Genomic DNA, 27836 nt, shown 5'->3' with positions numbered 1-27836 from the left:
AAGCGGCAGGCTGGGTCATGTACAGGTAGCTTGGTCTGTGGTGCTAGGCATACCTTTCAGGGTCTCCTGCAGTGTTTGTCCAAAGGTGGACGATTTGTGGCTGTCACTTTGCTGCTTTCCAACTTCACTCGGGGAAGGTCGTAGGTGAATATTTACCAGGGTTACATCATTCATTCCAACCTAAACAGCAAGAAACAAATCTCAATGAGAGTGCAAGGTTAAAGCCACAGGTAAAGGAAATGAGAAGTATTACATGCAATAAAAAAAAGTTATGCAAGTAAATATTGTAGTTTCTAGAAATGACACACAAAAAAGCTCACTCAAATAGAAACCCATTAAAATGAAAACATTACTATTACCAGTAATTTGTATAGCACACACATATTCCGCAGCGCTTTACAGAGAAAATATTGGCTATTCACATCAGTCCCTGCCCCAGTGGAGTTTACAGTCTATGGGGTATATGCAATTGCGGTCGAATTCCGGCTGGAATTCGACCGTTTTTAAATTTGACACAATTCGACAGTCACATACCCTCTCGCCGGGACCCGAATTCGACATATTCAATAAAAAACGGATTCGACAGTCCCGCTGTCGAAAAACGGACCAATTGACGGATATGTGCGTCCTGGATTCGACTTTTTGGACGGCACAAAAATGTTTTAAAAACCCGAAAAAAAATTGCGTGGGGTCCCCCCTCCTAAGCATAACCAGCCTCGGGCTCTTTGAGCCGGTCCTGGTTGTAAAAATATGGGGGGAAAAATGACAGGGGATCAACCGTATTTTTACAACCAGAACCGGGCTCTGCGCCTGGTGCTGGTGCCAAAAATACGGGGGACAAAAAGCGTAGGGGTCCCCCGTATTTTTAACACCAGCACCGGGCTCCACTAGCTGGGGAGATAATGCCACAGCCGGGGAACACTTTTATACTGGTCCCTGCGGCCGTGGCATTAGATCCCCAACTAGTCACCCCTGGCCAGGGTCCCATGTCAATTTTCCCCCCGTATTTTTACAACCAGGACCGGCTCAAAGAGCCCGAGGCTGGTTATGCTTAGGAGGGGGGACCCCACACATTTTTTTTCAGGATTTTAACCCATTCCCACCCTTCCCACTGAAAACCATGCTCTCTCTATTTTAGTCAATTTAAAAAAAAAATATTCTTTTAAAAATATATAAATAATACTTGTGCCTCCTAATAGACAAACCAAGTAGATAATCCGTTCTAATATAAATAGATATGCTATTAGCAATAAAAAAACACTAAAAAAAACATGTTTTTAAATTTTTTTATTAGATTCCGGCAGCAAAGTGAGGCGGAATGAAATTGACGAAATTACTGTTGAAAAGCACTGTTGTCGAATCGACATTCTTCAAAAAGCTGCATTTTTACCACTGCAGACATGTCGAATTTTAAAAATGTCGAATTGCAAAAAGTCGAATCTGAAACGTCCGTTTTTTTGTCGAGAAGTACTGTATTGCATTGTCGAATCCAATTCGACATGGTTTTTTGTGTGAAAATGCCCCGTTTTTAGACTTTCGCGGCAATTTGACCGCAATTGCATATACCCCTTCTATTCCTTACCACATGTACACACACATTCAAGCTAGGGTTATATACTGTATATATACTGTATATATATATATATATATATATATATATATATACACACACAAATGCGTACACATACCGGGAGTACATGAGAATTCATTGAAATTTGTGAGGCTTCTAGACATTCTAGGAGAGTAGGTAAAAAGTGTAATTGTCTTATGCAAAGAATATTACATTCCTGTCATCCATCAGGCAATACCTAAAGCTAGATATACACTATTCAATTATCGGACCAATTTACCAATAACCGGGTAATGCTAGTAATGCTCAGTTTCAATTATTGAATTGGCTAGACTTGCCAGAAGATATCAGACAAAAGGTCCCAATATCCAGGGCTGTTTCTAGACAATTTGGCTCCTAGTGCAAACAGTACAAACAATGCGCCCGCTGACCACCCCCACCCCCCGTAAACATTCTAAAATGCTTCCCCCCCCCCATAGACATAAATACAAAATATTTTGCCTTTGAGGGGGCATGGCTCGTTGCCAGGGGTTTTATAGTATGGGAGTCATGCTCGTTGCCAGGGGTGTATGATGCTCGTTGCCAGGGGTGTATACTCATAGCGCCAGCCAGGCCGCCAGCGCTGCTATCCTGATCCCCAGCAGGTTTTGGGCCGGGTGCCCCGTGTGATCGCACGGCTCGCCCGCCACAAGAAACAGCACTGCCGATATTGTGCAGTGTGTGTGCTCATATTGTGCTCAAACAAATGTCCTACGATTAATCCTGATTACCTCTTCCTCCTTGTGGGCGAACGTATGCAAAGCGGTAACATAAAATAAATAAATATATATAATATATTGCTTATATCGGGGTCTTCCACTGACAGAAAAATTTTGCTGACTGTTGGTCCACATGAAATATCGCTTAGTGAGCCTAATTCAAGGTTGATTGCAAAAGCAAAATCTTCCTCTAATGGGCAAAACCATGTGCACTGCAGGTGGGGCAGATATAACATGTGAAGAGAGAGTTAGATTTGGGTGGGGTGTGTTCAAACTGAAATCTAAATTGCAGTGTAAAAATAAAGCAGCCATTATTTACCCTGCACAAAAACAATATAACCCATCCAAACCTAACTCTCTATGCACATGTTCCATTTGACCCACCGGCATTGCATATTGTTTTGCCCATTAGAGGAAGATTTTACTTTCGCAATCAACCTTGAATTAGGCCCAGTGTGTAGTGTGTAGCTAGCTTAACAGTGTCTGTCTTCCATATTTTCTTGCTGGGGCACATGTGTATTCATTACTGACGAAAACATTTTAAATCAGCCACAGGTGGAGCTAATTATTTTACTTGCAATTCTGTTATGAGACCTGTAAAATTGCTGTTAAGCTGGGTACACACAAGGCTGACGGATCGCCTGTCTGGTGGCCTCCGCAGCAAGTGTACAGGTGTACACACAAAACAGTGCGCCGATATATCTGTAGGTATATCGGCCATCGGATGTGCTCCAGGGCCAACACGATATGTCTGTGAGCAACATTGTTCACAGACATACTTGGCGTGCACACACATCAATGCACACACAATATATATGAGCCGTTCCACTGAACGGCTGATATATCGGCCAATGTTTACACAGTGTGTATACTGGTCTATGATGTAAGTCCTTCATGAAAGCTCATACAAATGGCCTGACTTGGAGGTGCACGCAACTGTGATTTCGGATGCAGAGAACTTGCGAAAATACGCTGACTCAGCTGCTATTTTGTGTACAGAGACTACCAACATCCCAAATCCACCGTTTACTTACAAAAGACGCAACATTGGTCACACCATCGAACTTCGGAGCAACCCTATGGTGATTCAGAATATTGGTCTCAACTAAACCGCCGCAGCCAGTCCAATTGCGACATTCGCAGAAGCTCCCTGAAAATGGTGGCATCACACCTGCATTTTTGTAGTCACTACCTGTCACTCGCTTTGCACATAAATCCTCACTGCGTCTGCTGTCGTTAATCAATCGATGTGTGTGTGCAGTGCAACTGTGACAGCGGCCAGAAATTGATTCTCTGCGTACAACCCTGGATCAGACCCATAGTCCTATCAAAGCTGGGTGGAAAACTGGTTCCAAAACTGTAAAAGCACATGATATCTGTGCATTACTTTTAATTTAATTCTGTTTTACAAATACAAATATATTTGTATGTCATTTTATTAAATATTTATGAAATCTAAAAATATATCCCATTTACTCCAAATAAGAACATCTTTCTAATAGCTTTCTTATCAACGGATCATCAACAGGATGCAGTTGTTTCACAACAGGAAGCCAGCTCCAGAAATGAAATCCTTGATTTGAATCGCAGTTAGGAAAAAATATTTTCATACTTGTTTAAAGGAATCATGGAACATCCTATTATGCACTTTTACATTGCATTCAAGCAGTGGAGGATTTACCACAAGGCAACCAAAGTGGCTGCTTAGAGTCCTGCTGGTCCCAGGGGGCCCGCCAACAAGGCTGTATAAAGGGCATTACCGGTGGACCAAGAGCTGGGCTGGCTGAATACTCCTGGCAGGCTGTCAATAATTAGACAGCTGTTGGGTGCCGGCTCCAGCGCATACCTGTGTCTCATGTTTTGCAGTACTGTGCATGTGACCAGTCATGACACACGTGTGTATGACGTCAGATGCTTAGAGAGAAGAGCCGTGATGTGCACAGAAAAAAACAAGAGGTACTTTAGTACAGTATTTTTTTAATTTTAAATAACATCAACCTGCCTCAAATTCCAACCAGTCGGTGGTGGGGGATGGGGTGATGGTCAGTGTTATTTTAAGTACAGTGTCTTACATCCGTCTTCAACAATCATGGCTGGGGGGGTGAGGGCACACAGTGACTGGTGATATATGAATATGCTATTATACTGTATTTTAAGTACTACCGTGTATAGTAGATGCCTGCTACAATCAGTGGGACACTGATATATAATCAATACAGTCACACTGACTGAGGGGTGTAATAATGGGTATTATAAGGGACGGGGGACCTACTAGGCTGCTACAATTAGGAAGGTGAGGAGAGGCACTCATATATAATGTAGTCAACACTAATGTAATTGGGTGTAATAATAAGTATTATAAGGTATAGGTGTCTGCATTATATATCAGTGCCCCCCTCCACTCCCAGTGCCACCCCACCCACTGATTGTAGCACCTCCGCCATCCCCTATTAGCAGGTCCCCCATCCCTTATAATATCTATCATTGCACCCTTCAGTCAGTGACTGTATTGACTATATATCAGTGCCTTAAGTGTGACTCAATTATACAAGGTTTGAAAATGAAGTTGGCGAACTAGCCACCGTGCAACAGCGGATTTACCACTAGGCAAGCAAAGCAACCGCAAGGGCCCGGCAGGTCCCTGGGGGCTCGCCGACAGATCATGGAGTTGGGAGGGCTTTTCTGATTCCTGCTGAAAATAAAAAGTGCTGGGCTGGCTGAATAATCCTGGCTGGCTGTCAGTGACTAGATAGCTGCCAGGTGCCAGTTTCCTGCACTTGCCTGTGCAGTGCCTACAGTGTGATTTTAAGGACAGCACGGACGCTGTAATGGTTAGCATTAATGCCTCACAGCACTGAGGTCATGGGTTCAATTCACACCATGGCCCAGATCGAGGATTGTGGGGGTCCCCAAATCGGTGTCTTGCTTAGGGTGCTATCCCATGAGGTCTAAATCTGCCTCTGCATTCAAGAAGCAAATTTAAAACTGTGATGTGCCCTGCTCTGTTGCTTGTTACATATTCCAGTATTCCTCAGCTAAAGGTTTTGCTGGGGGGCCACTAAGGAGTACTGCTGAACAAAGACACCAGTGACTGCAGCAATTCACTTCTGAAATGTGCGGAGGAAGCTCATCAGCCCCCTTGATGGTTTATCACTGCTCCTTCCTAACCTCTGGTGCCCCATTTACAGCTGGTGCCCAGGAGGTCAGTGCTTCCACTGCTTATGCAGTTATGACACGCCTACTCAGTTACGCCACTGGTCACAGCTTGCGACTACGATCACATACGCAGTTACAGTGGCTCTGGCATTTTACTTCTAGCGACCATGCTGCGCAACCACAAGGTTATTCAGAAGGTCAGTGTTTGACTGATGTATGTCTGATGTCGGTGTCTTTGCATGCAAATGACGGTTCAGAGACACCTACAGTGACCATCTCAATGGAAATCCCAGCAGCTAGAACATGTGCATATTTTTGCACAGCAGCTGCGTACAAATTCAGCTGCGAAAGCATTTGCGGACAATCACGTCAATGGTTCAGTAGTTACCCTCACACTAAGAAGTAAATAACTTTAGACAGGCTAACATAGCGGGTGAATGATAGGGCAAATATATCACTGTGGATGATAGTTTCCAACAGGCTTCTGCCTCACAGCAAAACACTACTGCTCCATTTTGCAATAATTCTAGCTAATATAAAGATCATTTATAAAAATGACAATCTGCAGATTTGAACTTGGCATGCTACTTGATTTGCACAACCACAGACATTTCCAAACTGTGAATCAGGACAGGAGGCGTGCCTACGTCACAGTGGGGGTGTGGCCAAGCTCCCAAGAGCATGCCTAATAGAGGGCAACATACTCCTCTCCACACAACCGACTGTGCACCCCAGTAGCAGAGACACATGATGCACTGTCACCTTTGCTCTCTCATAACTTTCCCACAGTGGGATAGTGCTGTCCAGGAAGAGGGTCATCACCCTGAATTTGGGACTGTTATGTTTAAATTGGGCCAGTCGGAATGTACTGTAAATTAGAGATGAGCGGGTTCGGTTTCTCTGAATCCGAACCCGCCAGAACTTCATGTTTTTTTTCACGGGTCCGAGCGACTCGGATCTTCCCGCCTTGCTCGGTTAACCCGAGCGCGCCCGAACGTCATCATGACGCTGTCGGATTCTCGCGAGGCTCGGATTCTATCGCGAGACTCGGATTCTATATAAGGAGCCGCGCGTCGCCGCCATTTTCACACGTGCATTGAGATTGATAGGGAGAGGACGTGGCTGGCGTCCTCTCCGTTTAGAATAGATTAGAGAGACACTTGATTTACTAATTTTGGGGAGCATTAGGAGTACTCAGTACAGTGCAGAGTTTTTCTGATAGTGACCAGTGACCACCAGTTTTATTTATAATCCGTTCTCTGCCGGAAAAAAGCGATACACAGCACACAGTGACTCAGTCACATACCATATCTGTGTGCACTGCTCAGGCTCAGGCCAGTGTGCTGCATCATCTATTATCTATATATAATATTATATATATCTGTCTGACTGCTCAGCTCACACAGCTTATAATTGTGGGGGAGACTGGGGAGCACTACTGCAGTGCCAGTTATAGGTTATAGCAGGAGCCAGGAGTACATAATATATTATATAGTGAGTGACCACCAGACACACAGTGCAGTTTATTTAATATATCCGTTCTCTGCCTGAAAAAAGCGATACACACAGTGACTCAGTCAGTCACATACCATATCTGTGTGCACTGCTCAGGCTCAGGCCAGTGTGCTGCATCATCTATATATATTATATATCTGTCTGACTGCTCAGCTCACACAGCTTATAATTGTGGGGGAGACTGGGGAGCACTACTGCAGTGCCAGTTATAGGTTATAGCAGGAGCCAGGAGTACATAATATTATATTAAAATTAAACAGTGCACACTTTTGCTGCAGGAGTGCCACTGCCAGTGTGACTAGTGACCAGTGACCTGACCACCAGTATATATAATATTAGTAGTATACTATCTCTTTATCAACCAGTCTATATTAGCAGCAGACACAGTACAGTGCGGTAGTTCACGGCTGTGGCTACCTCTGTGTCGGCACTCGGCAGCCCGTCCATAATTGTATATACCACCTAACCGTGGTTTTTTTTTCTTTCTTTATACATACATACTAGTTACGAGTATACTATCTCTTTATCAACCAGTCTATATATTAGCAGCAGACACAGTACAGTGCGGTAGTTCACGGCTGTGGCTACCTCTGTGTCGGCACTCGGCAGCCCGTCCATAATTGTATATACCACCTAACCGTGGTTTTTTTTTCTTTCTTTATACATACATACTAGTTACGAGTATACTATCTCTTTATCAACCAGTCTATATATTAGCAGCAGACACAGTACAGTGCGGTAGTTCACGGCTGTGGCTACCTCTGTGTCGGCACTCGGCAGCCCGTCCATAATTGTATATACCACCTAACCGTGGTTTTTTTTTCTTTCTTTATACATACATACTAGTTACGAGTATACTATCTCTTTATCAACCAGTCTATATTAGCAGCAGACACAGTACAGTGCGGTAGTTCACGGCTGTGGCTACCTCTGTGTCGGCACTCGGCAGCCCGTCCATAATTGTATATACCACCTAACCGTGGTTTTTTTTTCTTTCTTTATACATACATACTAGTTACGAGTATACTATCTCTTTATCAACCAGTCTATATATTAGCAGCAGACACAGTACAGTGCGGTAGTTCACGGCTGTGGCTACCTCTGTGTCGGCACTCGGCAGCCCGTCCATAATTGTATATACCACCTAACCGTGGTTTTTTTTTCTTTCTTTATACATACATACTAGTTACGAGTATACTATCTCTTTATCAACCAGTCTATATATTAGCAGCAGACACAGTACAGTGCGGTAGTTCACGGCTGTGGCTACCTCTGTGTCGGCACTCGGCAGCCCGTCCATAATTGTATATACCACCTAACCGTGGTTTTTTTTTCTTTCTTTATACATACATACTAGTTACGAGTATACTATCTCTTTATCAACCAGTCTATATATTAGCAGCAGACACAGTACAGTGCGGTAGTTCACGGCTGTGGCTACCTCTGTGTCGGCACTCGGCAGCCCGTCCATAATTGTATATACCACCTAACCGTGGTTTTTTTTTCTTTCTTTATACATACATACTAGTTACGAGTATACTATCTCTTTATCAACCAGTCTATATTAGCAGCAGACACAGTACAGTGCGGTAGTTCACGGCTGTGGCTACCTCTGTGTCGGCACTCGGCAGCCCGTCCATAATTGTATATACCACCTAACCGTGGTTTTTTTTTCTTTCTTTATACATACATACTAGTTACGAGTATACTATCTCTTTATCAACCAGTCTATATATTAGCAGCAGACACAGTACAGTGCGGTAGTTCACGGCTGTGGCTACCTCTGTGTCGGCACTCGGCAGCCCGTCCATAATTGTATATACCACCTAACCGTGGTTTTTTTTTCTTTCTTTATACATACATACTAGTTACGAGTATACTATCTCTTTATCAACCAGTCTATATTAGCAGCAGACACAGTACAGTGCGGTAGTTCACGGCTGTGGCTACCTCTGTGTCGGCACTCGGCAGCCCGTCCATAATTGTATATACCACCTAACCGTGGTTTTTTTTTCTTTCTTTATACATACATACTAGTTACGAGTATACTATCTCTTTATCAACCAGTCTATATATTAGCAGCAGACACAGTACAGTGCGGTAGTTCACGGCTGTGGCTACCTCTGTGTCGGCACTCGGCAGCCCGTCCATAATTGTATATACCACCTAACCGTGGTTTTTTTTTCTTTCTTTATACATACATACTAGTTACGAGTATACTATCTCTTTATCAACCAGTCTATATATTAGCAGCAGACACAGTACAGTGCGGTAGTTCACGGCTGTGGCTACCTCTGTGTCGGCACTCGGCAGCCCGTCCATAATTGTATACTAGTATCCAATCCATCCATCTCCATTGTTTACCTGAGGTGCCTTTTAGTTGTGCCTATTAAAATATGGAGAACAAAAATGTTGAGGTTCCAAAATTAGGGAAAGATCAAGATCCACTTCCACCTCGTGCTGAAGCTGCTGCCACTAGTCATGGCCGAGACGATGAAATGCCAGCAACGTCGTCTGCCAAGGCCGATGCCCAATGTCATAGTACAGAGCATGTCAAATCCAAAACACCAAATATCAGTAAAAAAAGGACTCCAAAACCTAAAATAAAATTGTCGGAGGAGAAGCGTAAACTTGCCAATATGCCATTTACCACACGGAGTGGCAAGGAACGGCTGAGGCCCTGGCCTATGTTCATGGCTAGTGGTTCAGCTTCACATGAGGATGGAAGCACTCAGCCTCTCGCTAGAAAAATGAAAAGACTCAAGCTGGCAAAAGCAGCACAGCAAAGAACTGTGCATTCTTCGAAATCCCAAATCCACAAGGAGAGTCCAATTGTGTCGGTTGCGATGCCTGACCTTCCCAACACTGGACGTGAAGAGCATGCGCCTTCCACCATTTGCACGCCCCCTGCAAGTGCTGGAAGGAGCACCCGCAGTCCAGTTCCTGATAGTCAGATTGAAGATGTCAGTGTTGAAGTACACCAGGATGAGGAGGATATGGGTGTTGCTGGCGCTGGGGAGGAAATTGACCAGGAGGATTCTGATGGTGAGGTGGTTTGTTTAAGTCAGGCACCCGGGGAGACACCTGTTGTCCGTGGGAGGAATATGGCCGTTGACATGCCAGGTGAAAATACCAAAAAAATCAGCTCTTCGGTGTGGAGGTATTTCACCAGAAATGCGGACAACAGGTGTCAAGCCGTGTGTTCCCTTTGTCAAGCTGTAATAAGTAGGGGTAAGGACGTTAACCACCTCGGAACATCCTCCCTTATACGTCACCTGCAGCGCATTCATAATAAGTCAGTGACAAGTTCAAAAACTTTGGGTGACAGCGGAAGCAGTCCACTGACCAGTAAATCCCTTCCTCTTGTAACCAAGCTCACGCAAACCACCCCACCAACTCCCTCAGTGTCAATTTCCTCCTTCCCCAGGAATGCCAATAGTCCTGCAGGCCATGTCACTGGCAATTCTGACGAGTCCTCTCCTGCCTGGGATTCCTCCGATGCATCCTTGCGTGTAACGCCTACTGCTGCTGGCGCTGCTGTTGTTGCCGCTGGGAGTCGATGGTCATCCCAGAGGGGAAGTCGTAAGCCCACTTGTACTACTTCCAGTAAGCAATTGACTGTTCAACAGTCCTTTGCGAGGAAGATGAAATATCACAGCAGTCATCCTACTGCAAAGCGGATAACTGAGTCCTTGACAACTATGTTGGTGTTAGACGTGCGTCCGGTATCCGCCGTTAGTTCACAGGGAACTAGACAATTTATTGAGGCAGTGTGCCCCCGTTACCAAATACCATCTAGGTTCCACTTCTCTAGGCAGGCGATACCGAGAATGTACACGGACGTCAGAAAAAGACTCACCAGTGTCCTAAAAAATGCAGTTGTACCCAATGTCCACTTAACCACGGACATGTGGACAAGTGGAGCAGGGCAGGGTCAGGACTATATGACTGTGACAGCCCACTGGGTAGATGTATGGACTCCCGCCGCAAGAACAGCAGCGGCGGCACCAGTAGCAGCATCTCGCAAACGCCAACTCTTTCCTAGGCAGGCTACGCTTTGTATCACCGCTTTCCAGAATACGCACACAGCTGAAAACCTCTTACGGCAACTGAGGAAGATCATCGCGGAATGGCTTACCCCAATTGGACTCTCCTGTGGATTTGTGGCATCGGACAACGCCAGCAATATTGTGTGTGCATTAAATATGGGCAAATTCCAGCACGTCCCATGTTTTGCACATACCTTGAATTTGGTGGTGCAGAATTTTTTAAAAAACGACAGGGGCGTGCAAGAGATGCTGTCGGTGGCCAGAAAAATTGCGGGACACTTTCGGCGTACAGGCACCACGTACAGAAGACTGGAGCACCACCAAAAACTACTGAACCTGCCCTGCCATCATCTGAAGCAAGAAGTGGTAACGAGGTGGAATTCAACCCTCTATATGCTTCAGAGGTTGGAGGAGCAGCAAAAGGCCATTCAAGCCTATACAATTGAGCACGATATAGTAGGTGGAATGCACCTGTCTCAAGTGCAGTGGAGAATGATTTCAACGTTGTGCAAGGTTCTGATGCCCTTTGAACTTGCCACACGTGAAGTCAGTTCAGACACTGCCAGCCTGAGTCAGGTCATTCCCCTCATCAGGCTTTTGCAGAAGAAGCTGGAGGCATTGAAGAAGGAGCTAAAAGGGAGCGATTCCGCTAGGCATGTGGGACTTGTGGATGCAGCCCTTAATTCGCTTAACAAGGATTCACGGGTGGTCAATCTGTTGAAATCAGAGCACTACATTTTGGCCACCGTGCTCGATCCTAGATTTAAAGCCTACCTTGGATCTCTCTTTCCGGCAGACACAGGTCTGCTGGGGTTGAAAGACCTGCTGGTGACAAAATTGTCAAGTCAAGCGGAACGCGACCTGTCAACATCTCCTCCTTCACATTCTCCCGCAACTGGGGGTGCGAGGAAAAGGCTCAGAATTCCGAGCCCACCCGCTGGCGGTGATGCAGGGCAGTCTGGAGCGACTGCTGATGCTGACATCTGGTCCGGACTGAAGGACCTGACAACGATTACGGACATGTCGTCTACTGTCACTGCATATGATTCTCTCAACATTGATAGAATGGTGGAGGATTATATGAGTGACCGCATCCAAGTAGGCACGTCACACAGTCCGTACTTATACTGGCAGGAAAAAGAGGCAATTTGGAGGCCCTTGCACAAACTGGCTTTATTCTACCTAAGTTGCCCTCCCACAAGTGTGTACTCCGAAAGAGTGTTTAGTGCCGCCGCTCACCTTGTCAGCAATCGGCGTACGAGGTTACATCCAGAAAATGTGGAGAAGATGATGTTCATTAAAATGAATTATAATCAATTCCTCCGCGGAGACATTGACCAGCAGCAATTGCCTCCACAAAGTACACAGGGAGCTGAGATGGTGGATTCCAGTGGGGACGAATTGATAATCTGTGAGGAGGGGGATGTACACGGTGATATATCGGAGGGTGAAGATGAGGTGGACATCTTGCCTCTGTAGAGCCAGTTTGTGCAAGGAGAGATTAATTGCTTCTTTTTTGGGGGGGGTCCAAACCAACCCGTCATATCAGTCACAGTCGTGTGGCAGACCCTGTCACTGAAATGATGGGTTGGTTAAAGTGTGCATGTCCTGTTTTGTTTATACAACATAAGGGTGGGTGGGAGGGCCCAAGGACAATTCCATCTTGCACCTCTTTTTTCTTTTCTTTTTCTTTGCATCATGTGCTGATTGGGGAGGGTTTTTTGGAAGGGACATCCTGCGTGACACTGCAGTGCCACTCCTAGATGGGCCCGGTGTTTGTGTCGGCCACTAGGGTCGCTAATCTTACTCACACAGTCAGCTACCTCATTGCGCCTCTTTTTTTCTTTGCGTCATGTGCTGTTTGGGGAGGGTTTTTTGGAAGGGACATCCTGCGTGACACTGCAGTGCCACTCCTAGATGGGCCCGGTGTTTGTGTCGGCCACTAGGGTCGCTAATCTTACTCACACAGCTACCTCATTGCGCCTCTTTTTTTCTTTGCGTCATGTGCTGTTTGGGGAGGGTTTTTTGGAAGGGACATCCTGCGTGACACTGCAGTGCCACTCCTAGATGGGCCCGGTGTTTGTGTCGGCCACTAGGGTCGCTAATCTTACTCACACAGCTACCTCATTGCGCCTCTTTTTTTCTTTGCGTCATGTGCTGTTTGGGGAGGGTTTTTTGGAAGGGCCATCCTGCGTGACACTGCAGTGCCACTCCTAGATGGGCCCGGTGTTTGTGTCGGCCACTAGGGTCGCTAATCTTACTCACACAGCTACCTCATTGCGCCTCTTTTTTTCTTTGCGTCATGTGCTGTTTGGGGAGGGTTTTTTGGAAGGGACATCCTGCGTGACACTGCAGTGCCACTCCTAGATGGGCCCGGTGTTTGTGTCGGCCACTAGGGTCGCTTATCTTACTCACACAGCGACCTCGGTGCAAATTTTAGGACTAAAAATAATATTGTGAGGTGTGAGGTATTCAGAATAGACTGAAAATGAGTGTAAATTATGGTTTTTGAGGTTAATAATACTTTGGGATCAAAATGACCCCCAAATTCTATGATTTAAGCTGTTTTTTAGTGTTTTTTGAAAAAAACACCCGAATCCAAAACACACCCGAATCCGACAAAAAAAATTCGGTGAGGTTTTGCCAAAACGCGTTCGAACCCAAAACACGGCCGCGGAACCGAACCCAAAACCAAAACACAAAACCCGAAAAATTTCAGGCGCTCATCTCTACTGTAAATATCACACACACACTCAATTATGTGACATCACAAAAACGGGTAAGATCAGTGTGTGATTTATACATCCTGCCCATGAGGATTGCATTGCTGCAAGGTCAAGGGTGCATAGACAGCGATACTCTACATACCGACACTCTACAACCCTTAAATCTTTGCATAAAATTGACTGCCAAATTACATAGGCAATATAAAATTAAAATATCTTAAGTTCTCTTCATATAGGGGAGATTTCATTTTTTTCATAATGGATACAATTTTGCTTCTGTGAAGCTGGCCTAATGTTTTATTCAGCTGAGGACATAGAGTCCTGTGTATTTTATAGATATATTACTGACCTTGTTCCTAGTCATGGTATTGTGTACACATAACAGTTACGCTGGCCTTTTCTCACAGGTGACACTGCTACTTTATCATCTGTTCAAATATACTGCTTGTGCACAGAACTAAAGAGACCAAGGTCCCTGCTTTATATATCAGCAAGCCATGGAATCAGACTTAATAATGATTTATTCCTATTAATGCCAATTGTTACTGGCAGTGTAAATTCTTATGCACACACAATGGACCAGATCCTCAAGTGAATGCAGTGCCGATGTTTGTGCAGTGGAGCGATTCTTTCACTGCTCATGCATGAAAAGTCCAGAAACCATTACAGTGCAGGCATACCACTAATACCGCTTTCAGATCCCAATAGTCGCACCCAAGACTTGTACACAGGTCCTTCCCGGGTGCGACCCCTTTCAGACTGGCAGCACCAACCCAGCAAATTGCCGGGTTGGTGACGTCAGAGGTGACGTGTGTGAAGGCGGTGACTGGAGATCAGATCATCTCCAAGCGCCTCCTGTCCCTTTTAACGCCACCTCTGCCTGTACCGTGATCCCATCAACCCGGCAATCAGTTCACACAGCACCTGACCGGGTAATAACCTGGGAATAACCCTGCTTTATACCCAGGTTGGAAGATTGGGTCAGGTGACCCGGGAATTCGGGAATTACCTCTTTCATACCGCACATCGACCCATGTCGACCCAGCAATATACCGGGTTATTTGTGTGGTGTGAAAGGGGTATCAGTGTATGCAGAGATCGCTGTTTTGTACATATGCTTTTTAGCAGAATCTGCAACTCTTAAGGCCAGTACTCACTGGCAGATGTGGGGAGAGATGTGTGCTGAGCGAACCACTCAGCACACATCTCTCACCCAGCTCAGCACAGCGCGATGTGTGCGGAGCGCTTATTTCACGCAGCGGGTGAAGTGAGCGAACCGCTAGATTGGCCTGCATGCCAATCTAGCACCAGCGATAGCGATGTGAGGGGTACACACGGAGAGATCACTGCTTAAAATCTAAGCAATCTGACTAGATTGCTTAGATTTTAAGCAGTGATCGCTCCGTGAATACCCCCCTTTACTGAATAGGGTCCTTATCCTCTGTTTTACTGATAAGCAAGCTTCTATTGTTTACACATACTTCTGCATTTTAGTGAACCATTCTTCCATCATGTAGACTGCATTTACTGTAATATACTATTAATGTTGGTGACTCATTACCTTGAAATGTGCAATATAGGGCTGTGAATAAGTGTGCTTGCCATTGCCATTGCTTTGAGAGTTTTCCAGCAAAATAACATTCTTTAGCTCAATTCCAGCTGTTGTGTCCCACAGAAATCCGGAATATGCTGCTTTCTGCAAGAGAGAGAACAAAACACGCTTACAATAAAGAGAATTCATCTATTATAGGAGCCGTGATTTTACTACTTAGCACTGTACACAGTGGACATCATGATACAAATAAATATCATACAATGACAAGAAACAGAATGGCTCAGCCGAAAGACCTTATAATCTATATGGTGTGGGAACAATCAATAAATAAGGCTGTGGAACAACGACTGTTGGTGAAGAAAATGTGAGAGACTGCAGTAAGACAGAGATTATCAGAGACCAAAACTAAAGCAACCATTGGTGACAAGGGGGCAGATGTATTAACCTGGAGAAGGCATAAGGAAGTGATAAACCAGTGATATGTGCAAGATGATAAAGGCAGCAGCCAATCAGATCCTAACTGTTAATTTACATATTGGAGCTGATTGGCTGGTGCCTTTATCACCTTGCACATATCACTGGTTTATCACTTCCTTATGCCTTCTCCAGGTTAATACATCTGCCCCAAGATTTCTGTGCAGCTAACACTGGGGTGGTATGGTTGGAACACAGAGACAATGAAAGGTGGAGACATGAAAGATATACTAGCTACAGTAGAAATCGGGTGTGGCTCATAGGGTCGACCACACTTAGGTCGTCATTAGGTTGACCACTATTGGTCAACAGTGACTAGGTCGACATTTGAATTAAGTCGACATGGTCATTAGGTTGACATGAACAAGGTCGACATGGACAAAGGTTCGACATGAGTTTTTAAAATTTTCTCGGTGTCGTTTTCTTCGTAAAGTCTCCGGGAACCCTAATTAGTGCACCGTGTCCCCTCACATGGCACGCTTCGCTCGCCATGCTTCGAGCAAGGTGCCTCGCTCCGCTACAGCTGCACTCAGCACAGGTTACTATTCCCAATCGTAGTCCACGTGGATCGTAAAGTATGAAAAAGTTCAAAAAATTTACATTTAAAAAAACAACAACAACTCATGTCGACCATTTTCCATGTCGACCTAGTGACTTTGTCAACCTAAAGACCATGTCGACCTGATGCATGTTGACCACTAGTGGTCGACCTAATGACTGTTGACCTAAGTGTGGTCGACCTAGAGAACAGATACTGTAGAAATCATAAGACAATGAGATGCTGGAAACATAAGACTGAACAAATTAAGGATTTATTTTAAGCACTGCAACCCTAAAGCATTTCAGGAGATTGTGCTAGTAACACCTATCAGCGCGGGCGTGTACTGCTACATCTGAGAGGCGTGTCATGAAAATGACTTTCATCCAAATGTTAACGAGTCCCAAAGCAGTCAGTATAATCTACTTGTTGATGATAAGACACTGATACTTTTCAGGGCTTAACCCTAACCCTCCCCCTAACCTTAACCTTCCTTTACCGCAGCCTAACACTAACCCTCCCTTCCTGCACTCTACCCCTAATCTTCCCCCCCCCACCCCACAACCTCCCCCCTCCCCCACCCCCACGCAGCCTAACCCTTCACACCGCAGGCTAACACTCAATCTCCCTGGCATACTTACGTTTGGCATTTCATTCTCCTAACTGTTGGCATCCCGTACAGTACATCCCCAAAAAATATTAATTAAAAATGCATGTAGCTTATAGGAATCATTGTGCCTTGCAATAGCCAATGCAGGGAAATTGCAGTGATGATCCCATTTGAATTTATATATCTCTGATTCTGTTTTCCTCACAAGAATATAACATCTATATAATAGGGGTAATGTACAATCAGGGAGATATCTAGATTCTTCAGGGAGTCAGGGAGACTGCTACTATTTCAGTTAGTCTCCCTGACAGTCAGGGAGAGTTGGCAAGTATTCTGTAAACCCCCGTAATAAACGCTTAGGTATACTTACTGACTTTCCGACTGCCCCTTGCGGGAGGGGGCAGCCAGGTCGGTACAACAGGGGTTCTGGTCTCACCATGGGTGGGCGGTACATGGGACTGTGATTGCGTCATCATGGCCCCACCCTCACTATTTGAATTGAGTATTTTTATTTACTTTTTTTTTTTAAAGGAAGATATTCATAGTACAATTCATTTGTAAGTAAAAATATATCACATAAAACACATTTTCAATAACAACAGAAAGGGAAACATAATACAGATGAAACAAGTGTAATATTAGTACAGTGTATAAGAAAAAAGTAGAGAGGCAGCCACTTCTGAGCATGCACTCTCCGACATGCGTCTGTAAGAAAAGCAGACTAAGAGCTTCTTGATTGGGGGTGGCCCAGTTTGCCTCTGGGGCACCATAGCAGCTGTACCCCAGGCACCCCTTGTGGGTCTGCCATATTACTGGAATATCTGTGACTGCAACTTATTTAAGATATTGTATAAAATTAAAGATACATGAACCTTGCAGTTGATATTATCAGAAAAAAAAGAATGTTTTATTATATTTCTTTTGGTCCTGTTTGTAACAGTCCACTAAATATACAACTCTTTAGTGTAAATTGCCCACGCCTCTTGCATTCTGTAGATGGGAAGGGAACTGCCAGCGGAACAACTCTTCTGATGTAAAACAGAAGGAGGGATAGCGAAAGGACTGGCGTTCTAGCAGCTTCACACTCAGGGTTATTATAAGAAGATTCCACTATTGCTGAAAATGTGAGTTTTCGGCAGGGAGAGACGGACTTGTTATCGCATCACCCTATACATTAAATGGGTTATAGCCGTCAATAACGAAAACCCTGCCATTAAATGATTTTGCATGGAGAATTCTATTTAACAAGTTTCCATAGCAGTACAGCACAAAACCTGCCCTTTCAATATTATCTCTTTCAATAATATCCCAAAATGATGATGACAGAACAAAAACATGGAATAAAATGCTCCATTTTTAGAATAACCCATTTTTAGCAAATTCACTTTAAAAATCTTGAACTTTTAAATATGTAAAATAGAAAAGAAATTCTTATATTAGCTCTCCATTCTCTCTCCATGGCGGATCATACAGGCACACCATAGATAATGGCTCAGCAAGTTAACTCTGACTACTACCAGCCAATATAATCAGGGCAGCTGATTAATGAACAAATGTCTCAACAATATTTGATTAATTAGTGATTTAAAAAAAATCTTTTGTATCGCCACAAATGGGAAACGTAACAAACTGGCCCATGGGTTTCATAAGATGATTTCTTATTATGGTGGACATTTACTAAGCAGTGATAAGATTGCAGAAGTGAGCCAGACAGTGGAGAAGTTGCCCCGTCAACCAATCAGCAGCTCTGTATCATTTTATAGTATGCAAATTATAGATGTTACTTCAGTGCTGACTCACTTCTCCGCTCTTATCACTGCTTAGTAAATGTCACCCTTAGTGTGGAGTTGAAAGCTACACTGTTAAATATCTTGCCCTTAACCTCGAGTCACCGACTTTCATGTAGATGAACTGATATATTTGCTATGTACCAGATTAAGTCAACAACATCTGATTACATCCAAGGACTGCATGCCCTTTGGAATTGGCGTGATCTATTCCACTTGCATTAATGATAGATATACTAAACACGCCAATATTACAGCAAATAGCCAGTGTCACATACACTGTCCACAGTAAGTTGCATTTTCTTATAACTCTTCACTCAGTTGCTTTTCCTGTTTGATGTGCCTGTAATATTTTTTTCTTACTAATCTAATCTTTTAGAAGTTGATGTGAATTACCTACAATTATCCTATTGTTCAGTAGTTCCACAACGTGAAAAAAAAAAGGGGGGGGGGGGGGGCTCAATACAGATCGGAAGGGGGGGGGGGGGTGTTCTTGATGGCAACATCTTACCTTGCTTGCTCCGGGAAGCGGGTTCCGCTCGGCCAGCACCATCTTCCCAGTGATATTCAGAAAGATGACACGTGCACTAGAGAGCACGGTGCCACAGTCTTTGCTTTCACTGTGTGTGTTGCTGTCCCGGATCAAGGTAAGTATGGTGGTGGGTATGGTTATGATTGCTAGCTGCTGCCGCTAGTTGTAGTGACAGTGATGGTCAGTCACCTGCTGCTGTTGCACTGCTGGGGAGGAAAGGAGCAAAGATTGTGCTGGGTCAATGGAGAGAGGAGGGCGGGGGAGAAGCATACTGAGCACACAGCAGCACCCAGCACTGGTGGGGTGTATGGTCACCGCTGCCCCCAGCTAACGGCACCCAGAATTGCGTGCTAGCCGAAGCAAATGATAGCTTCCAGTTTATGTTTCACAGTTGAATGCAAATCCTGGAAGCGCTGCAGCCAGCCCGGCAGATATATGGATCAGCCCAGGGTGGCAGGCAGTGGGAGCCTGAATGGCTGTTGTCCGGGCCCAGGTCCCCCCTCCCCCCCGCCCGAAGGCAGCCCTGCTCACATGTGGTAGAAACAGAACAGCTATTCAGGTTTTTTTTTTAAAGTCCCACCATCCCGACAGTTAGAAATGTTATCCCACCCTCGTCCTAGGTCCAGAGGAGGCCATTGAGGTTTGTAGAACCAAGGTCTGAACATGACCTTTGGTCCTATAGTACTATTTCTAACAATCACCCACAATTTAAAATAACATTAAGCAGATGAGAGATGTGGATGATCTCAAGCACCATGTAAACTATTAATAGAAATTATGCAAAAGTGAAATGCTGAAATAATACACTTGCTCGATCAATAAGATTCCATTAAAGTGGTATTAATAACAAGTAAACTTCCTGCCAAGTCAGCAGACTCATCAGCAATGCACAAATCGCATCTTTAGCTCAGAAATTACTGTGTGAAATGGAATTGCTTAGCCTTTCTATTACCATGCAGGTTATATGCAATGCACTGCAAGTAAAAGCTTTTTATCTGATCATCCCATTGGCTGTAATTCCTATGCTGCAGTGCTGATGAAAGGAGGAAATGAGGCAGATTTAATGTGCTCGGTAGAAAGAAATGATAAATCATGCAGTCACAGTGATCTCTGATATATGAGGTTGTCCAGTGGGAGTTATTAAATCAGACAATGTACTTATGGGCTAATGTAATATTTATATTGACATTTGATAGGCAACATGCAAAACAACTAATTCCCCATAACCTCAATAGAATAAAAAACATTATATAGTAACCCGACAGTGTCTCCGAGATACAAGCGGCAGGTCTTAGAAGACAGCCAGCCCTTAGTACTCTAAATCACATCTCCTGTGACACTCAGCAGAACTAATGTGGGTTACATTAGCAGGGCGGAGTGGAAGATAACAGAAAATCGCTGCCCATCCTAGGTTCAGAACCTGAAGAATGTGTTAAATAGTATTAACCAGTGGTTATGCTATGAAAACGAACACTGACTCTAGTTCCTATTGCAGAATAATTTCCATAACTCACAATGCAATTTTAAAAATGATTTAAAGGCAGAAAAGATGATTCAGTTGAAATTATGTTTTTTTGGCAGTGAGAGAACGCTGAAACTGGGCAGACGCAGCATTGCATCACTCTGTGTGAACATCGCCCATCTAAGTAATCCTGAGCTTACATAGGATGTCTGGGGAATCCACTCTCTCGGGGCTAGGATATCTGCATCAAAAGACACAGACTCTGACCTCGACACGCCTACAAAATGCCCCCGTTTTTTAAACGATCTCTGTCACAGCCAACTTCCCCACCACTAAACAGCCGCAGCATGTTATGTCGTGCTGCGCCTTAGGGGGTACTGCGTTCAGTGATGCAGGACCCATTCTCACATGCGCAGAACTGCAAACATTTTAGATGTATGGCCATCTCTGAATGGGTTGGGATGGATATTACTGCGGACGGGATGCCGGCGGTCAGAATACCGACTGCGGTATCCCGATTAGCAAAATCCAGACAGGGGAAGTTAAGTATACTTACCTTCCCCCAATGGCACCCTAACCTGCCCTGATTGTGGTCTAAAGTTAACCAACATTTCTGGAAGTAACCTCGTACGCCGATTGCTGACAAGGTGAGCGGCGGCACTAAACACGCTTTCAGAGTACACACTGGAGGGAGGGCAACTTAGGCAGAATAAAGCCAGTTTGTGCAAGGGCCTCCAAATTGCCTCTTTTTCCTGCCAGTATACGTACGGACTGTCTGACGTGCCTACTTGGATGCGGTCACTCATATAATCCTCCACCATTCTTTCAATGGTGACAGAATCATATGCAGTGACAGTAGACGACATGTCAGTAATTGTTGCCAGGTCCTTCAGTCCGGACCAGATGTCAGCACTCGCTCCAGACTGCCCTGCATCACCGCCAGCGGGTGGGCTCGGAATTCTTAGCCTTTTCCTCGCACCCCCAGTTGCGGGAGAATGTGAAGGAGGAGCTGTTGACGGGTCACGTTCCGCTTGACTTGACAATTTTCTCACCAGCAGGTCTTTGAACCTCTGCAGACTTGTGTCTGCCGGAAAGAGAGATACAACGTAGGTTTTAAATCTAGGATCGAGCACGGTGGCCAAAATGTAGTGCTCTGATTTCAACAGATTGACCACCCGTGAATCCTGGTTAAGCGAATTAAGGGCTCCATCCACAAGTCCCACATGCCTAGCGGAATCGCTCTGTTTTAGCTCCTCCTTCAATGTCTCCAGCTTCTTCGGCAAAAGCCTGATGAGGGGAATGACCTGACTCAGGCTGGCAGTGTCTGAACTGACTTCACGTGTGGCAAGTTCAAAGGGTTGCAGAACCTTGCACAACGTTGAAATCATTCTCCACTGCACTTGAGTCAGGTGCATTCCCCCTCCTTTGCCTATATCGTGGGCAGATGTATAGGCTTGAATGGCCTTTTGCTGCTCCTCCATCCTCTGAAGCATATAGAGGGTTGAATTCCACCTCGTTACCACCTCTTGCTTCAGATGATGGCAGGGCAGGTTCAGGACTGTTTGCTGGTGCTCCAGTCTTCGGCACGCGGTGGCTGAATGCCGAAAGTGGCCCGCAATTCTTCGGGCCACCGACAGCATCTCTTGCACGCCCCTGTTGTTTTTTAAATAATTCTGCACCACCAAATTCAATGTATGTGCAAAACATGGGACGTGCTGGAATTTGCCCAGATGTAATGCACACACAATATTGGTGGCGTTGTCCGATGTCACAAATCCCCAGGAGAGTCCAATTGGGGTAAGCCATTCTGCGATGATGTTCCTCAGTTTCCGTAAGAGGTTGTCAGCTGTGTGCCTCTTATGGAAAGCGGTGATACAAAGCGTAGCCTGCCTAGGAACGAGTTGGCGTTTGCGAGATGCTGCTACTGGTGCCGCCGCTGCTGTTCTTGCTGCGGGAGGCAATACATCTACCCAGTGGGCTGTCACAGTCATATAGTCCTGAGTCTGCCCTGCTCCACTTGTCCACATGTCCGTGGTTAAGTGGACATTGGGTACAACTGCATTTTTTAGGACACTGGTGACTCTTTTTCTGACGTCTGTGTACATTTTCGGTATCGCCTGCCTAGAGAAATGGAACCTAGATGGTATTTGGTACCGGGGACACAGTACCTCAAACAAGTCTCTAGTTGCCTCTGAATTAACGGTGGATACCGGAACCACGTTTCTCACCACCCAGGCTGACAAGACCTGAGTTATCCGCTTTGCAGCAGGATGACTGCTGTGATATTTCATCTTCCTCGCAAAGGACTGTTGGACAGTCAATTGCTTACTGGAAGTAGTACAAGTGGTCTTCCGACTTCCCCTCTGGGATGACGATCGACTCCCAGCAGCAACAACAGCAGCGCCAGCAGCAGTAGGCGTTACACTCAAGGATGCATCGGAGGAATCCCAGGCAGGAGAGGACTCGTCAGACTTGCCAGTGACATGGCCTGCAGGACTATTGGCTTTCCTGTGTAAGGTGGAAATTGACACTGAGGGAGTTGGTGGTGTGGTTTGCAGGAGCTTGGTTACAAGAGGAAGGGATTTAGTGGTCAGTGGACTGCTTCCGCTGTCATCCAAAGTTTTTGAACTTGTCACTGACTTCTGATAAATGCGGACCAGGTGACGTATAAGGGAGGATGTTCCTAGGTGGTTAACGTCCTTACCCCTACTTATTACAGCTTGACAAAGGCAACACATGGCTTGACACCTGCTGTCCGCATTTGTGTTGAAATAATTCCACACCGAAGAGGTGATTTTTTTTGTATTTTGACCAGGCATGTCAATGGCCATATTCGTCCCCGGGTGCCTGACTTAAACAAACCACCTCACCATCAGAATCCTCCTTGTCAATTTCCTCCCCAGCACCAGCAACACCCATATCCTCATCCTGGTGTACTTCAACAGTGACATCTTCAATTTGACTATCAGGAACTGGACTGCGGGTGCTCCTTCCAGCAGTTGCAGGGGGCGTGCAAATGGTGGAAGGCGCAAGCTCTTCCCGTCCAGTGTTGGGAAGGTCAGGCATAGCAACCGACACAATTGGACTCTCCTTGGGGATTTGTGATTTAGAAGAATGCACAGTTCTTGGCTGTGCTTTTGCCAGCTTAAGTCTTTTCATTTTTCTAGCGAGAGGATGAGTGCTTCCATCCTCATGTGAATCTGAACCACTAGCCATGAACATAGGCCAGGGCCTCAGCCGTTCCTTGCCACTCCGTGTCGTAAATGGCATATTGGCAAGTTTACGCTTCTCATCAGACGCTTTCAATTTAGATTTTTGGGTCATTGTACTGAACTTTTGTTTTTTGGATTTTACATGCTCTCTACTATGACATTGGGCATCGGCCTTGGCAGACGACGTTGATGGCATTTCATCGTGGATCTTGATCTTTCCCTATTTTAACCTCCACATTTTTGTTCTCCATTTTTTAATGTGTGGAATTATATGCCAGTATCAATAGCAATGGCCTACTACTATATATACTGCGCACAACTGAAATGCACCACAGGTATGGATGGATAGAATACTTGACGACACAGAGGTAGGTAGAGCAGTGGCCTTCCGTACCGTACTGCTATATATACTGGTGGTCACTGTCAGCAAACTGCAAAACTATAATGCACCACAGGTATAGAATCTAGATGGATAGTATACTTGACGACACAGAGGTAGGTAGAGCAGTGGCCTTCTGTACCGTACTACTATATATACTGGTGGTCACTGTCAGCAAACTGCAAAACTTAAATGCACCACAGGTATAGAATCTAGATGGATAGTATACTTGACGACACAGAGGTAGGTAGAGCAGTGGCCTTCCGTACCGTACTGCTATATATACTGGTGGTCACTGTCAGCAAATTGCAAAACTAAAATGCACCACAGGTAGAGAATCTAGATGGATAGTATACTTGACGACTCAGAGGTAGGTAGAGCAGTGGCCTTCCGTACCGTACTGCTATTTATACTGGTGGTCACTGTCAGCAAAACTCTGCACTGTACTCCTCCTATATAATACTGCTGATCCCCAGTCCCCACAATAAAGCAGTGTGAGCACAGATATATGCAGCACACTGAGCACAGTTATGGAGTGTTTTTCAGGCAGACAACGTATACTGGTGGTCACAGGTCAGCAAAACTCTGCACTGTACTTCTCCTATATAATATACTGGTGGTCCCCAGTCCCCACAATAAAGCAGTGTGAGCACAGATATATGCAGCACACTGAGCACAGATATGGAGTGTTTTTCAGGCAGACAACGTATACTGGTGGTCACTGTCAGCAAAACTCTGCACTGTACTCCTCCTATATAATACTGCTGGTCCCCAGTCCTCACAATAAAGCAGTGTGAGCACAGATATATGCAGCACACTGAGCACAGATATGGAGTGTTTTTCAGGCAGACAACGTATACTGGTGGTCACTGTCAGCATAACTCTGCACTGTACTCCTCCTACATAATACAGCTGCTCCCCAGTCCCCACAATAAAGCAGTGTGAGCACAGATATATGCAGCACACTGAGCACAGATATGGAGTGTTTTTCAGGCAGACAACGTATACCGGTGGTCACTGGTCAGCAAAACTCTGCACTGTACTCCTCCTATATAATACTGCTGGTCCCCAGTCCCCACAATAAAGCAGTGTGAGCACAGATATATGCAGCACACTGAGCACAGATATGGAGTGTTTTTCAGGCAGACAACGTATACTGGTGGTCACTGGTCAGCAAAACTCTGCACTGTACTCCTCCTATATAATACTGCTGGTCCCCAGTCCCCACAATAAAGCAGTGTGAGCACAGATATATGCAGCACACTGAGCACAGATATGGAGTGTTTTTCAGGCAGACAACGTATACTGGTGGTCACTGTCAGCATAACTCTGCACTGTACTCCTCCTACATAATACAGCTGCTCCCCAGTCCCCACAATAAAGCAGTGTGAGCACAGATATATGCAGCACACTGAGCACAGATATGGAGTGTTTTTCAGGCAGACAACGTATACCGGTGGTCACTGGTCAGCAAAACTCTGCACTGTACTCCTCCTATATAATACTGCTGGTCCCCAGTCCCCACAATAAAGCAGTGTGAGCACAGATATATGCAGCACACTGAGCACAGATATGGAGTGTTTTTCAGGCAGACAACGTATACTGGTGGTCACTGGTCAGCAAAACTCTGCACTGTACTCCTCCTATATAATATACTGGTGGTCCCCAGTCCCCACAATAAAGCAGTGTGAGCACAGATATATGCAGCACACTGAGCACAGATATGGAGTGTTTTTCAGGCAGACAACGTATACTGGTGGTCACTGTCAGCAAAACTCTGCACTGTACTCCTCCTATATAATACTGCTGGTCCCCAGTCCCCACAATAAAGCAGTGTGAGCACAGATATATGCAGCACACTGAGCACAGATATGGAGTGTTTTTCAGGCAGACAACGTATACTGGTGGTCACTGTCAGCATAACTCTGCACTGTACTCCTCCTACATAATACAGCTGCTCCCCAGTCCCCACAATAAAGCAGTGTGAGCACAGATATATGCAGCACACTGAGCACAGATATGGAGTGTTTTTCAGGCAGACAACGTATACTGGTGGTCACTGGTCAGCAAAACTCTGCACTGTACTCCTCCTATATAATACTGCTGGTCCCCAGTCCCCACAATAAAGCAGTGTGAGCACAGATATATGCAGCACACTGAGCACAGATATGGAGTGTTTTTCAGGCAGACAACGTATACTGGTGGTCACTGGTCAGCAAAACTCTGCACTGTACTCCTCCTATATAATACAGCTGCTCCCCAGTCCCCACAATTAAGCAATAAGCACAAATATTTGCATCAACATTAATAAACGGAGAGGACGCCAGCCACGTCCTCTCCCTAACATTTCCAATACACGAGTGAAAATGGCGGCGACGCGCGGCTGCTTATATAGAATCCGAATCTCGCGAGAATCCGACAGCGGGATGATGACGTTCGGGCGCGCTCGGGTTAACCGAGCCATACGGGAGAATCCGAGTATGCCTCGGACCCGTGTAAAATGGGTGAAGTTCGGGGGGGTTCGGTTTCCGAGGAACCGAACCCGCTCATCACTAGTACAAAGCATACCTGCTATGTCCCAGTGAAAACCTATATCCTGGGTCATTGTTGCTTAATAAGACTGGATTATCGTCATACCGCAATTTAGTTAGAAGGACAAATATACTTTAACTATACTGCAGTTTAGTAGATTGTACTGGAAATCACAGAGTTTGTATGATTTAACCTTGGCATGTTACAGCACGTGGGAAGTGTGTATTATGGAACATGTTATGGAAAGGGAGGGCCCAAAAGTAGAAATATTAAATGCTGAATTCACATTTAAATATTTTTGCAATATGCTATTGAAGTAAGACAAAGAGTTGAAAAGGTGCATTTTCCAGGTGTGTGCCTTTCCCTGTATAAGGAAGAACAAACATTTCCACGCCACACCAGAACCGGATTTTGTGCAAACTCTGACCTGCTAGAAATCAGTCTTTAAAGGAGTACAACATACTCTTTCCATTTGTACTGCACCAAAGATTTGTATCTCTATGGGAACTTTGCCCAATGTAAACAAATAGCTTCAAACACAAAAAAAACGATATTCCCCGACTCTCAGGACAAACACTATTATCATTATTAAGACATAACCGAACAGCAGAGAAAAACAGATTATATTTATTTAATGAAAGGGATGGTCCAAAAATGCTATGTATGGCCACATGTATCACGGCCAAGTATGTGTCCTCACACACTAATGCTGCAGCCGTGCCAAACAGCCATGTTCAGCATGCCAGGTCCCGTGCAGCTCTACCTCGAGTGTCTTTTTCACCCAAAAATGCCTTGTGGAGACGTGGCCATGTCTCACAAGGGTATGTCGCTCCCTCTGTATTTTACTGGGCTTACCATGGATCACGGGGGCCTGGCATCAAGTTTTACCCCTGTATCTATGTTGTCGGGCGGCCAAGCAGAGTGCCTGGAGGCGGAGCTGCTCAGCCGGGCTTTTATGGGGGACCAGCCCTTCTGGCATTT

At 45.2% G+C, this 27836-nt stretch overlaps 1 protein-coding gene across 1 annotated transcript in view; it reads right to left on the bottom strand.

The window, feature by feature from the left end:
* Nucleotides 1-27836, bottom strand: part of EEPD1 (endonuclease/exonuclease/phosphatase family domain containing 1) — a 230299-nt gene that overhangs the window by 13743 nt on the left and 188720 nt on the right. The window contains exons 4-5 of the mRNA XM_063922503.1: nt 15336-15470; nt 54-180 (exon numbers count right to left, since the gene is read on the bottom strand). Of these exons, the coding sequence (XP_063778573.1) occupies nt 54-180; nt 15336-15470 (262 nt within the window). The remainder of the gene's footprint in view (nt 1-53; nt 181-15335; nt 15471-27836) is intronic.

Source organism: Pseudophryne corroboree, chromosome 5, assembly GCF_028390025.1.
Source record: "Pseudophryne corroboree isolate aPseCor3 chromosome 5, aPseCor3.hap2, whole genome shotgun sequence".
Lineage (NCBI taxonomy): Eukaryota > Metazoa > Chordata > Amphibia > Anura > Myobatrachidae > Pseudophryne > Pseudophryne corroboree.
The sequence above is the reverse complement of the archived record's forward strand: the minus strand, read 5'-3'. Positions and strand labels throughout refer to the sequence as shown.